Source organism: Taurulus bubalis (assembly GCF_910589615.1).
Source record: "Taurulus bubalis genome assembly, chromosome: 11".
NCBI lineage: Eukaryota > Metazoa > Chordata > Actinopteri > Perciformes > Cottidae > Taurulus > Taurulus bubalis.
The window spans coordinates 14564167-14579038 of record NC_136599.1 but is presented as its reverse complement, the minus strand read 5'-3'; the positions used below and the strand labels follow the sequence as shown (position 1 = coordinate 14579038).

The following is a 14872-nucleotide window of genomic DNA, read 5'->3' as shown; positions in this document are numbered from 1 at the left end:
AACCGCATTTAAGGTATGACGCTAACATCAAGTATTAAATTCTTCCCTAAGTTAATGTTGCATACAGTTTAGACCAAATTTAGGGCACTACCTTCACGTTTTTCTGCATCAGAGTCGTGCGGATCAGTTGATGCCTGGTCCTTCAGCAATGAGGATGGTGCAGAAACACCTAAAAATGTATAATTTTAAAACCAACCTGCAATCACCTCAAGACCATAACATAAACCAGGACAAAAGCATCCAAACAGACACTTACCTGCACCTTCTCCCTGAGACTGATAGGCATCGCCTCCTTCTTGCTTGAGAGGAAAATTCTCTTTCACAACACGATCCTCAGCTAGTGAGAGAAGCACAAAAGGTCACAAAGGTACTAATCTTTTCCACACTCAGTGTCACAATTAATTTGCATAGTTTTAGCGTGCCATAGGTCAAGTTAGTGCTCTTACTCTCTGGGGCTGTAGTTTTGACCCCTGACGGTGCTGGTAATGAAGGTCGGACCGGGCATGCGCCTGGCCTCTGCCCAGGAGGTATCATCCCAGCTTTCTTACTCATGTCTATTAGTGTCTTCCCAAAGAAAGCCTCCTGCATCGAATTACAAACATTTCAGATATGAACATTATGTCTCTTCATACCATACATTTCAAAACTGTAAAGCACGGGGCATAGAGACTTCAAACCTGGAGATAAGATGGAAACATGTCCTCAAGTTTGCTCTTCTTCCGTCCCCGACGTTTCTTGGCCTGTTCCTCACCCTCCACTGGTTTAGGATCCATTATGTTATCTGTGTCAGGGTGAGGTCCTATGCATATATAACCATGCAATTCAGTATTCCAAATTTAAAACGTTCACAAAAAAACTAATAGAAGCCGTGTTAAAAAAATGCAAAGGGTAGCGTTGGTCGAGGCTTGTTGCTTTTGTGCCTTAATGAATGACATGGCATTGCAGTGACTGTTAAGCCAGCTTTCTTCTAGATAACCCCACATTTTATTTGCCTTTGTTCACACGATGCAAATATTGGCCTGAAGGAACTATCACAATGTTCGAGAGTAAAGCACTGAACCCCCACACTTATTAATCACTTCTACTTTCTGAATTATTGCATTAATATATTTTAATATTTGGTTAAATGAAATTCACATGTCTGTTGTCACTAACCTTCATCAATGGTTCTCTCTATTGGCTGTCCATCTAATGTAGTCTCTCCAGCCAACTGGGCAAAGAATTCTTTCTTCATTCGTGTGTGACACTTCCTTTGTCGCACCATGAAGCCTCCAATTCCTATAACAATTTATATTTAAATATGTTGTTAATGCTCAGACATCTTTGCGGATGTTACAAGTTGTTTTGTGAAATTCTGGGTAGCTTACCAGGCCTGTAGGGTTTCCGCTTTCTTTTTTTGCTATCATCCATCTCCCCCGTTTCTCCTTTGAGACCCTCGCAGTCAGCCATGCCTTCAGTGCCTCCCTCTGCACCACCATCTCTGTCAGGGCTCCCAGGGTTCTCCATCTTGGTTTCACATTCCATGGACTCCCCACAGCCTAGATATACAAAATAACATTGAATTTGCAAAAAGTCTTGCTTTAAAAAAGGAGAAACGCATCCCTGAAATTGTTAATACACCACTAGATGTGCAGAGTGTGCAAACCTTTTCCATCCTCCCCTTCTTCGACTTCCCTTGGATCCATTCCATCAGGACCTCCTTCACAGCACAGAGTGCCAAGACGGGAGCGACGCTGCCGCCGCTTGTGCAGGGGAGACATGGAGATGCTGCGAAGCAGGGACATGCCTGACTCCGTCAGCCATACACCCTCTAACCGGTAGAACTGGGGTTCTGTAAATTGACATTTGTAAATGAGTGACTTGTGATGACCACGCTTCATGTGCTTGTGATAATAAACAGGAACAAGCTAATTCCACTGACCTGGCTCTTTGATCTTTATCGAAGCCATAATAGCTGACTCTACTACTGTGAACAAAGGCAAACATCAGGTGGAGAAAGCAAAAGAAAATCATGTCATCAGTAAATAAGAAAATATCCTGGGTATATTTTTGAAACCATAATCTACCGTGAGTATTCAGTTTTAAAACAGTGTCGTTCTGGGACTTACCCACGGGTTTTGGAACATATGCGGAGCAGGATGTGCATGCAAAGCCCTCATCAGAAGCTTGTTCCACCTCATCCTCCGTGTACAGACTCTCACAGACGGCATGGACCCATCTGCACAGGCACACATATACATTGATATAAAAACATACTTTTCATAACAAACCACCCCGCAAATCAAAAGATGTTATGGAATAATTCATGATATGAAAAATACATAAATAATCCATTCCCCCCTTGTCTTCATTAGCTGCAGTCTCATGAATACCTCAGTTTCTGTGTGCAGTTCTAATGAGCAGCACTCACCGATCGCAGTACTGACACTGCAGCAGCAGCTCCTCCTCCATGAAGTTCTCTCTGCATACCGGACAAGTGACGAGGCTGGCACAGGGGCCACAGTGGGTGTAGTTGTTCTGCCACTCACAATGGAAACCCGGGGAGTTGGAACCACACTGCACACAGCACACACACCTGCACAGAAGGAGCCAGGCACTGTAACAAATTTACAGCCAACATGAAGGATCCATTTTTTATATATATATTTTTTCTTTTAAATAAAGACATTTACAAAAAAGGTGCAGCAGTTTTGCTGTTGCTACAGAAGCAAGAGGCAGTAAGATGGGCCCCTGGATTGCTAATGCAGGGCTGAGGTATGAGTGTTTTACATAATATGCAAATTTACATGTAGTCATTTCCATTTGACCCCATTTAAAGTTACAAGGCTGAATGAAGCATTGTACTCGAAGAGTTTGCTTTTTTTTTTTTTACCATTTGCACTTCCAACCACCTTTGGGAACATTGTGCAGGGGTGGGTCCAAGCAGTAGGTGTGATAGCTGACATCACAGTCATCACACAGCAGCAGACGAGAGGGGTCTGAAGCCTTTCCACACATCTCGCACACAATACATTCCAAACAGCGCCAGCCCTTACGGAGCATCGTCTTGGTGATCTACAAAAGACATCAGGTTTAATCCATCTATAAAAAAATAGTGATGGGAAAATAAATAAAAGATAATGTTACTTACTTTGCTGTTCACACAGTAAGGATGGTAACACTGGGCACACTGAGCACAAGCCAATAACTGCCCCTCAGCACCCTTTCCAAAACTGCCACACACAACACACATATCCTGAAACAGAGGAGAGAAATAATTAAACAAAAAAGAGGAAACAGAGGATTTGCATTTCATTTGAAAGTGGCAACTGTGTTTGTGACAAACAATAATAAAAGTTGTACCTGGAGCAGAACAAATTTATCAGTGTTAGAAAAAAGGACCACTGTGTTCTGCATGGTGTCATCTTCCTCATCTTCTTCCTCCTTATTTATTCCAGTGTCTGTGGCCATGCTTAGCTGTGAACAAGGGAATACATAGTTGCAAACATACTGCCAACATGTGTCATTCAATGACAAGCAAGGAAAATAGTTATTGTGACATAATAAACATTATAAAAGTGACAGAATTTAAAACATTTTATTTCCATTCCAAGTACAGCTCACCAAGAAAGCATCAATGCAGGAGGCCATGGCTTTGAGACGTGACCTCCCACCACGCCCTCTCCCCCCGCCACCTCCTCGGGGTCTACGCTTCCCAGGAAAACTATTGCTTCGCCCCTAAAAAGCAAGGGAAAAACATTTTAATGTCAAGTTGTATTGTGAAAATGTAACAATGAAATCTCAAAAACAAGAGGTGAAAGCAAAAATCACTCAATAAAAACAGAACAACTTGTAAATATTGACCTCACCTGTTTGACCCGTGAGCGGCCTGGGGATCCCCTGCGTTTCACCTTCTCCCTGTCGCTTCTGAATGGTTCAAAGGGAAGCGAGTCATCAGTCTCAGTGAGCAGATTATCTGTGTGGCTAGTGGGTAAAAGGCCAAACTCCATGGAGAGCTGAGGATCGTGTTCTCCTGGAGAGCCCAAAAAGCCACTGCTGCTCTCATCTCCGTGGCTCATATACGACATTTCATCCAGCAGCATTTCCCTCTTAACCTCTTGCTCCTGCAGTTCCTGCTTTATGTCCTCATGAAGTCCTTCTCTCATATGCTCATCATACTCGTCTTCATCATCATCCTCCTCAGAATGAGGTTGTAACCTCTCACCTATTTCCATAGAAGAGAGAACCTCTTGTGTGTCTACTGATAAAGAAGAAGGAGACTGAGGGTCCTGGCATGGACTTCTTTCTTGAAGATTATCCATGAGCAAATGCTCCGTTTTATCCAATGAGGCCGGAGACGCTGGTAACTTTGGTGGATCCTTACTGCATGATTCTGTATCATCAGAACCATTGTTTAATAACTCTGTTGATACTTCTTGTTCCACTGAGGGAGTGACCTCCTGTTTCTCATTCTCCACCTCCATACTTTCAGGGCCCTGATGTGACAATGGTGTTGGTTCTACTCCAAGGTGGTCACACGGTGTCTCCGCTGTGGGGTCCTGGGAACGAGTGGCTTGAGTCACCTGGCTGACTTCTTCTTCAGCTCCCTCTTCATCAGCAGGAAGACAAGAGGCCCCCTGTTCTTTTGTTGCAGATACTACATTTGAGATTAAGGAATGCGTGGTTATTACTGTAAACATTTATAAATCTATCATTAGTTACGGCACACCATCATACAAATAATAAGTACATTGTGTTCACTTTCAAATAGGTCTACAGTGTGTTCTCAGTTTACCTGTGGACTCAAGTGGAACAACAGTTGCCTCAGAAGTCAATCCTTCTGTTGCTACCTGTAGCTCGTCCTCCTTGATTTTCTCCCCATCTGTTGTCTCAACAACTGCAGACTCCACCCCTAAAGCCAAAAGTAGCAGCCCATTTCAGACAAAAAATACACTACATTTACTTTGCCAATACTTTATCAAAAGCGAGTACAATAGGTGCATTTAACCATGTGGATACAACCCAAAAATTGCACGAAACATGCAATACATATACGTCATCATTTATGCTAATCTACTTCAAGTGCTACATTTAGAAATAAGAGAAAGAAAAACGGGTTACATACGCAACACCCCATAGACCTGATTTTATTTTCATAAATCAATGAATGTACAATAGAGAACAGAACACTCCTTAGTTATAGGGCCTGTTTGTGCTTTCTGAACATGTTTTGCACTGTGAATTTGCACTGTCACTTCTGTTTTTGAACAAAGGGTTGGAAAGTAATGTTTTTTTGCTTTTTTATCAGATTCATTGAAAAAATAATCAACCGATTAATCGATTATTAAAATAATCGTTAGTTGCAGCCCTACTTAGTTAGACATTGTTTTTCCTTTGTTCTCTTTCTTTCATTGGTCATTCTGTTTTTCACCCCTTGTTCTATATGTGTATAACTAATATGAGCATCATCAAAAAAGTAAATTGTCTGAGAAACATCTGTAAATGTCTGATCGATGCCTACTACCAATAAAAAAAAAGAATGAAAAAAAATTAAAATAAGAGAAAGAGGTGCATTATCTTATTGGTCAGAGTCCAGTCAACATAAACAAGCTGCATTATTTTAAAAGTCCAATAAAACTCATGACTGGCATGACTCGTAAGCTTTGTCTTACATTGCGTGCGACTCAGACTTACCCAAGCCCATGGGTGCCTCTTTATCAATTATGGCTTCAGCCTGAACCATCTCTGGTGCATCTTTCCGTCCTGGTGTCACCTCTGATAAGTCTGTGTGCTCTTCTGTCACCATGTCGGCGTCCGTTTGGATTGTCATCTCCACCAAATTCACATGCCCTTCAGTCTCCTCGGACGCCTCTCTAGTTTGTATCTCTGCTGTGTTTGGTTGAGTGACAGGCTGCTGCTCATCCTCCTTGCAAAGCCGGCAAATGCACTTGGCTTCTGAAAGCTCCCCCGGTAAAGCACACTCACTGTGCACCCACCTAAGACAATAAAGAGATGATCAACAAATTATTTAATGATAATATGAGTGACAAGCCCACACATGATGGCTACCATTAATAAACACGATTGCACTTCTGCATCAAACAAACCTGTGGCACATGCTGCAGCACAGTAGAGTGACAGATGGGTTGGCAGCTTTGCTGCACACGCCACACACGGAGCTGCGTTGACGCTGGCAGCCCTCACACACGGCGTAGTTGTCAAACCACTGGGCCGAACCTGGCAGTACCAGTCCACGGACACCACACTCCGTACACACACGACACCTCTGACAAATAAAAAATATAAACCGTATGATCCCAAGAGGAAAAAAAAAAAAAAAAAAATCACATGAAGACAAGCGCTCTTTCGAATGGCCTGGTAAATATAAACCTTCTCAGCTTGCTCTTATCGTAGTTTTCTGAGGTAAGGACATCTCTTTATACCAAAGTAAAAGACAAATGTGACTTACTCTGCATTTCCATGGGTCAGAGGGAAGAGAATCCATGGCTGGCTGGAGACAGAAGGTGTGGTAGCCCTTATCACAGGCATCACATACCAACATTTTGGAGTCTTCTCCTGGTTGTCTAAGAAAATAAGGAGTAAAGACACTAGTCTTAAAAATGGGAAATAAAGCTCAAGTAAAGTAGGTAAAATGTCTTGATAATGCAAAACATTCAGGGACTACATCTGATTCCCTATTATAGTGCATCTTAGTATTATAGTATCTGATTCTCTACAGTTTGACTTACCTGCAAGTCTGACACACTTTACACTCTGGGCACTGCCATCCTGCCCTTTGGATGGGCGTGGCACCAATCTCAAGACAGGCCGCATGATAATGTTGGCCACAACCCGTACAGAATAGCAAGTCCGTGAGCTCCCCCGCTGAGTCACACACTGCACACCAAGACTCCTCACCTGCTGTAAAATAATTTAATAAAAAACATTACAGGGTGAATGAACGGCTATTGGCGCCATTCACTTTTTCCTTTCTTAGTTAAATGTGAAAGCAGAAGGAAAAAAATACAAGGTAGCCTGTAGCCACCTGATGTTTTGTTCAGCAATGTAAGCATTTTTTCTTCTTCGTCAAAAACATACAATCTTTTTAAAAGAGAACATTACTGATGATTGATTTCCCCCCCAATGTTCAAGCTATACGCCAGCAAATGACGCAATCATCAAGTTGTACGCAAAGTGGTCGCGACACTTGCTCGTGCACATCCATATTTTTGTAACTTGGCTGCGCACGCATTCGGGGCTTTTCAGACATGAATGTCAAAAATATTCACTGATAAAAGCACCATTTGCATGTGAGGATTATACAAATGAGGCAAATACGTTTTTTAAATGCTTTCGAAACTGGGGGTCTTCATTTAAGTATATATATTTGCCAGCCAAATTAAATTGTTTACAAGCTAGTATTTATAAAAGCATGTAATATATATGATACTTGTACTTGCATACTTGTATTAAGGCAATTATGTAGTCCATAGATATGAGATAACATTAATTACAATTCCTCCTCGGCATTGTGGAGGAATTATCTCATTGACTTTTTGATTCTTCACATTACATTTTGTTCTTACCCCCTCTGACGTTTCGGAGAATAATTCAAAGAACAACCATTGAGCATAAACGCCTTTGTGTGTGCTTGTAGCTTGTGCGCCATCTGCAGAGGTGGTTTATACTTGCACGAGTATGTGCATGCCTTAAGTAATGATATCACAACTTTGACAAAGATATTTGGTTCTCTTACCCAACTCCTCTGCCTTGTCTATATGCTCTGGACAGAGGAGAACCAGCTGCTTCATAGACTGGAAGGATCCACTGGCTGCCGAGCAGGGGAAGTGGTAGAACCGCGTGCAGCCCTCAGCATGGCATCGAATGGTTGCGCCCAGCCTTTTGCAGTATTCGCAAAGCTGGAACAAACCAATGGCAACAAGCACAATTTTGTGAAGGAAGCCTGTTAATCCCTAAATTCTCACTCAAAACCATCTTATTCAAGTCTATGGACAGTGCACTTACTCGCTGTGTCCCTGAGATAACGGCCTTATCCACGTTCTCCAGCTCCTCATTCTCCATCCGCTTCACTCCCTCCGACCACACCGCACACCAGTGATGAACAGCACAACCCCCTGTTTTTATTTATTTTTTAATAAATAGAAAAGCACAGGTAAATTTCTAACAAAACATAAATTCTACATGTGTGCTGCATTTATAATCAATGGAATTTATTACATAATTGATTTACTGTACACAAATTAAATAGAATGTTTTGAGTTTAACCTGAGTCGTCGAAGAGTGACGTCAGACAGGGGGAGTCGGAAAATCCAATGGAAGACAGGTCATCATTCCCGGGCTGTGGCAGTGGGGAAGCTGATGGCTTGAGGGTTGGCCGCTCAGAAAATGGCCCAAAGTGTCTCAGTTCCCGCTGTCCATGCAGGCTCCTCTCCACACAGTTACAGAGCGCACAGGCTTGAGCGCTCTCTCTGTACAGTCACAAACATGATTGTTTAACACACGAATAGAGATGATCAGCTTCTTGGGATATTGACCACATCTTTTTTTTTTTAAATCAGAATGAATAACTTACACAGGTGTGTTGGACGAGGCTGCAGTAGCACTAGACATATCCTCAGCAGCAAGAAGGGCTTTGGTCTCCTCCTCAGAGGGGACAAGCTGCTTTGAAGGGGCATTGTCATCAGCTAGAGAATGAAGAAGACAAATAAAACATCACTTTATGTAATGGGAATAAATGGCTTTTACAAACCCCCTATTATTGTACCTGCTCCCTATCAATGAACCTACTATCATCACCTTTAATTAATAGTTGATGGATTTATTTGAGATTTGTAAATACTATTTATTAAATCAATAAAAAATGTAAGTGTTAAACCACGTGCATTTCTCTTTCAGAGCGAAGGCCCATTATGATATTATTCATCTTCCTGCTGAATAGAGCACATAGATAACGGATGATATAGTGACATGGGGAAATATTTTAAAACAACACATTACCTGTTGGTTCAGAGTCATTTTCTTCGCAGTTTGATTTCTGCTCGTCCATTCCCCGTACTGATTTTGACCTCCTTGACAGAGATCTGCAATTTCAAAACAAAAGTAGAATCAATTTACAAATCTGTATCAGAAGAACAGTTTAATGAAACTATTCACGGGATGCAAACAACGTGTGGACATTATATCTGATAACTATAGCTATGCTTTTAACATCAGGTCTGTTATCCCTGAATAGAGATGATAATTAGGAGAAAAAAGCAATACATGTTCTTCCTATTTAAAAAAAAAAAAAAAAAAAAAAAAAAAAGCTAAATAGTATGTAGGTCCCCACTTACCAAAATAGCACATATGATTTCCATTAGCCAACATAAGTTTAACAATTAATAATAGTCATTCCTAAAACTCCACACCAGCCTCCCTATTCAACCAAAAGCACCTTTCACACGAAGACTTAAAACAAACAACGCAACCAATTAAACACGGTTCTTATGTGCTCACTTTAGATGATTTCCCTGTGTTAATCTCACTAACGTTAGCACGAATGCAATCGAGCTTCCTCGCAAACTCATGAAAATAGCGCGAGGGTTAAAAGAAACAGATCAGTCGGAAACCGCTCTTACAATTCAAGTTATCGTTTACCAAGTAATGCATAATCCAAACCGGTGAAACAGCTGCGAGAACAAGCACAAAATGATAAAACTAAAATGGTGTTTTCCCAAATAAAACAACCATAAATCGGGATACACAAAGAAAACACAACTTCCGTGTACTGAACTTCCTGTTGCAGCAGAGCTTATTTCGTGCAGAACCTTTGTCGCAAGCATCATAGTTCCGCTGTGAGATTTACGCCATTAACCCCAATAACGTTACTGAAAAACAAATAACGAAGGACTCACGGTCTATTTTATCAACACAACTAATAGTCGGATGCAATATCATGCGTTTCAACGAGGAAAGGCCATGTATTTACAAGAAACACATAAAAAAAGGAGCCGATCGACATTGATTTCGCGTGTTATATTTTACTTATGGTCTAATATCATGTGTGTTAATGTCATCGTGCATCCCCAAATGTGAGAAAACAAAAGACTGAGAAAACAATGCTGTAAGGCCTTGCTGTGATCTAATGGGCTCAAAGGACAATACGTTGAAATATAGCTGAGTGTCTTGCAGTGTTCGTCAGTTACAAAAACATCACACTTATCCTGTGAGCTGCCGATATCAAAACACATATTTCGAAACGTGTCCTATTTATTTTCACTAAAAGCGGTTGAAAGAAGACCGCCAGTCCGAAAACGAGTGCACTGTTGTTTTTAAAACACACAACAGCACAATGTAGTGTTTCAAAATGAAGCGCAGTGTGATTAATTATAACATTAAACCAATTACAACGCATGTGCAGCTTTGTCCAGATTATTAAGGAGAGTTTTGAACGCCTGTCCAGTAACTATCACTTTGCATTTTAGCCCAAACTCCCCAAATAAAATGCCTCATAGCTGCACTCCTGTCCGAACATACACAATGTGTGGCTCAACGTTAAAACGACGTTGGCGGCTGAACGCCACGAGCTGATAGGCAAAATAAACGCGTCAACGTGAAATAAATCCTCCTCGTGAGAAACGTCTACGGTGGCAGCAACACTGGAAACGCAAACTCTCTTCTCGACAATAAACTTGACGTCAAATTTAAGTCTTATAAAACCAACTTGTCACAATTAACCAGGACATTAAACAGGCTTTGTCTCTCACATGAAGTTGTTCAGAGCAAAAGTGATGACATGATGGCAAACGTTAAGTTATCGTCCTAACATCCTGCTCGCCGAGTTTAAAGTGTAACTTTCACGGTGAACGTTTGGTTCTTATCGAGTAACGTCCGTCAATAACATGGGCTGTTTGTTTCAGTGTCCCGGTGGAGGCGAAAGAGGTGTTAAGAGTTGAATAATTGCAAAGCTAAGCACTATTCCTCAATGTAAACACCGACTTCAAAGGGTTGATTTGGTCCAACAAATAGCCACGTCCGTGTCAACGGCGACAGGATGAAACGGAAAAGCTTACAACTACCAATGGTGACGTAGCAACAAAGTGTCCCGGAGAGGCAAAACTATGAGAAATACACCCACTCTCGTGCGCAGGCACGTGTACTTTTGAAACGTCTACCAACTACTATGTGACCCATACCGTGGACACAGCCGACGTAAAGCACATTTCAATTAAAAGTTAGCCCGCAGGTAACATAGCTAGTTCTCCAGCAAGTAGACGCCCCCATCTGGTCGCAGCTAACGTTAGCTAAACGATAGCAGCGCTACACTACCCGGTCTAAGGTCAGCGCTGCTGTGTCTTTAGGTACGTCTGCTGCAAGAAGTTCAAATACACAATAAGAAAGACTGCTCACCTCAAAAAAACACTATCGTCTCCTCGTACATCAGCACAAGCCAAACAGCCACACAGCTTCCCAAAACGCTGACGCTCGCTTCATTTTATGTACCGGACTATCGCTGCGGCGAGCCGGCTGGAGGGAGAGTGGGGGAAGTGCACCTCGGCGGAAGGCTGCGCGGTGATGCGAGCTAGCGTATTAACTAGGTGGATGATGCTACGGTTAGCTAGCTAACCAGCAGCTTGGGCTTTGTGTCGAGTGGTCGTTTACTGCCGGGTGACTAGTAAGCACTGAGACATGTCTTCAACCGGTCCCGACAAAGGCTCTCCGGCTCCATGCTATGAATCCTAAAAACTACCCCGCTATCCGTCTCCTTGCTTGTGTGTTTAGCTTGAAGGCTAACAACCGTTAGCCTCTACTCTGTTCTGGAATCTCGCTCGCGAGGTCGTTAAAAGCGACTGCAAGTTTGCACGAAACAGTGAATCCAAAAATTACGGCCCCACACTTTGTTGACACGACAGTAAATGTAGTTTTTCTTTTAGTTTCAGTCCAGTGCGAAAGATTAATCTTCCTAAATGTGCAGCTCAACTTTGCATGGGTCACTAGCATCGCTAAACTGCGTTGCGTCTGCACACGGCTGTTCCTCCAAGTGTCTATCTGCTCCTAGCAGTGCTGGCTAATAACAACTACGTCAAAATTGTATACATGCAAAACAACGATCACAAATGTAGTTTTATTAGGAGACACCAGTTAAACGTGTCACAGCTTCAGTGTGGCGATGTTGACGTTGTGCGACGGGGACCATTTTGCACACGGCACATGATTTTAATCTGAGCGCGGACCACTGGAATATGGTGTATATTAGATATTAGGTCATTCGATTTTCGGATCCAGGGAAGCCATTTTTTCATTAAATTGTTATGGTTGTGGAACCAAAGCGACTTTGACATGCCCACAGATACATGCATTTGTCTTTTTAATTGATCAGCCGCGATTTAGTTGAGTTCTATTAGGCTCCTGTTTTCTTATAGTAAATTCATTTAACTAACATAACAAATGTCTGAGCAATTCCCCTTAGTTTCTAATGACTTAGTCCGCTTCTATTGTACTCTCAGACTGATACATACTGCTATGCGTTACACATTTGGATGGAGTGACAGAGAGTAGATTGGGAAGGTTTATCAATCACTCACAACTGCCATGATCTGAAATAAACCTCGACCAAGTTTTCAGCAGGTTCACCAATAATTACCTCCATGAACCAGAACACCTTGGTTTTATTCTGAACCTTGGCGATGTGTGGCCACATTCTCTTTTTACCCATGTGTATATCATTATTAGGCTACCATGCATTTTAAATTTAGTATCAAACCACATATTAATGAATATTCCAAATTAAATAATTGTATATACCTTATGTAATAATATATTATACACCCCTGGGTCAGAAATGTTGACAATACGCTCAACACTTTACAGCCCTTGTCATCATTTAAGATGGCCGCTAATTCTTTGTTCATGTGGGAGCTGAACATCAGCTCCATCACAAAGAAGGCCAAGCAGAGGATGTTCTTCCTGAGGCAGCTGAAGAAATTCAACCTGCCAAAGAAAATTATGGTGCAATTCTACACTGCCATCGTTGAGTCCATCCTCTGCTCCTTCATCTCCGTCTGGCATGCTGCAGCCACTGCCAAGGACAAGGCCAGGCTGCAGCGCATCATCCGCTCTGCTGAGAGGGTGATTATCTGCAATTTGCTGTCCCTCCAAGACTTGTTCACTTCCAGGACTCTGAAAAGCGAGCTAGAAAGATCGTAGCTGACCCCTCTCATCCTGGTCACAACCTGTTTGAGTCCCTTCCCTCTGGTAAGAGGTTGAGGTCCATCAGGACCAAGACCCCACGCCATACCAACAGTTTTTTCCCGTCGGCAGTCAGGCTCATCAACAGAGCCTGGGTCCCCCACTGACTGATTCTGTCACCCTCAGGACTATTTTTCGGACTACTTTTCGGACTATTTTTCAGACTATTTTTTCTTTCTTTTCTTTCCTCTTCTTTTTTCTTCTTCTTATCAGTCACTCCCCTTCACACTTCATATGTAAACACTCATGCCACATAACATACACTTGAACTTAAACACACATGTCACTTTAACATACACTTACATTAACGTTATCTGTTTGTCTGAGCACTTCATCTTATATTTGATTTAATATCATTGCACTGTTGTGGTCGTCGTTTGTTGATTGTTGTTTGTCTCGTCTAACGTCTCATGTCTAATGTATGCACCTTCCGCCTAGAAAAATTCCTCGTTTGTGTGAACATTCCTGGCAAATAAGAGGTTTCTGATTCTGATTCTGATGTAATACATGTTCAAATATGGTATAGTATAAGAAGCAATCAAAATGCATGGGCATACTGCAGATGCATTGAACATAATGCAGATACTATGGGGGGTGGGAATGAAAGGGGCCTTCTTTATCATTAGCTGGCCTTATCACTGTGAGAAAATCCCAGTGGCATGCGCTCAGGAAGGATATAGCTTCAAGAAAGTTGTTGTTAAACGTTAGTGTTTTAGTTACTGAGTGTTGGCATGTTGATAACGTAAATAACGTTCAATTGTTAAGCAGATAAGGGCCGAAAGTCCTCTCAGATGCATGAGTTTAAAGCTTATTTTCTTTTCCTTTTTTCAGAAATGGTCTTTCTTAAATCAAAACACCAACCTTCCATTCCATCCTTTCACAGGCCACTCTGTGAACAAAAAGCCATAGGCAATACATGATGTAAAACTTGGACATCATTGGATTGATCCTGTGAACTAAAAATTAGGTTGGGTAACAGCATGTCCCATTGTGAGAAGGTCACAGGTACATCAGATGTGTATCTCCTGTCATGCCGGAGAACACTTAACTGAAGAGAAGAGCATTTGCTAAATATCTCAAATGTAGAGGTGATCACACAAGACTGCCTGACAATACATGTAAGCAGTGAACTTCCTGCTCCAGGGTGATCTGCAGCTGACCCTGCACTGTGAATCATGACTTCAAAGAATACAAGTGTTTTTTTATGAAGTCACACGGTTTTTGATCATTGTTTATTGGATTAGACAATAAATAAATAGTTTGAGGTTTTTAAATAAGCCAATAAAAAAGTAAATTGCCAGTTTGCCAAGGTTTGGGTTTCAATCACAGATAGTCATACACTCTTTTGTCCACCAGACAGAAAATAACGTGTTTGTTCAATTTGTTCAGGTGCATTGATATGAGAAAGATGTTTTATAATGTTTGATGTAGCACTCAAATATTTTAACATTCAATAACATGTCTCCAAATATTGTCACAAAATAAAACTTGTCATAATTATTCATGCCTGCTGCCAGAGAGCTGTATTTTACAAACCAAAGTATATTTTGATCAGGAAATGTGTTCCTCTCTGTGTGCAGGTTTTCATTTTGAAAATAGGTTATTACTAGTCTCCCTGACAGGATTAGTTAACTCCCCATTCAGC

The 14872-nt window shown here is 41.6% G+C and overlaps 1 protein-coding gene across 1 annotated transcript in view; it reads right to left on the bottom strand.

The window, feature by feature from the left end:
• Positions 1–9046, bottom strand: part of kmt2d (lysine (K)-specific methyltransferase 2D) — a gene marked incomplete at its 5' end in the record, with an annotated part of 29464 nt that extends 20418 nt beyond the window's left edge. The window contains 25 exons of the mRNA XM_079226613.1: positions 92–169; positions 257–337; positions 447–582; positions 678–799; positions 1156–1278; positions 1368–1538; positions 1646–1831; positions 1922–1966; positions 2109–2218; positions 2411–2575; positions 2873–3054; positions 3131–3235; positions 3343–3456; positions 3604–3717; positions 3849–4636; positions 4775–4891; positions 5674–5975; positions 6087–6265; positions 6449–6563; positions 6729–6900; positions 7736–7898; positions 8005–8114; positions 8266–8468; positions 8573–8684; positions 8998–9046. Coding sequence (XP_079082739.1) covers positions 92–169; positions 257–337; positions 447–582; positions 678–799; positions 1156–1278; positions 1368–1538; positions 1646–1831; positions 1922–1966; positions 2109–2218; positions 2411–2575; positions 2873–3054; positions 3131–3235; positions 3343–3456; positions 3604–3717; positions 3849–4636; positions 4775–4891; positions 5674–5975; positions 6087–6265; positions 6449–6563; positions 6729–6900; positions 7736–7898; positions 8005–8114; positions 8266–8468; positions 8573–8684; positions 8998–9046 — 4042 coding nt within the window. The remainder of the gene's footprint in view (positions 1–91; positions 170–256; positions 338–446; positions 583–677; positions 800–1155; positions 1279–1367; positions 1539–1645; positions 1832–1921; positions 1967–2108; positions 2219–2410; positions 2576–2872; positions 3055–3130; positions 3236–3342; positions 3457–3603; positions 3718–3848; positions 4637–4774; positions 4892–5673; positions 5976–6086; positions 6266–6448; positions 6564–6728; positions 6901–7735; positions 7899–8004; positions 8115–8265; positions 8469–8572; positions 8685–8997) is intronic.
• Positions 9047–14872: the final 5826 nt, after the last annotated feature.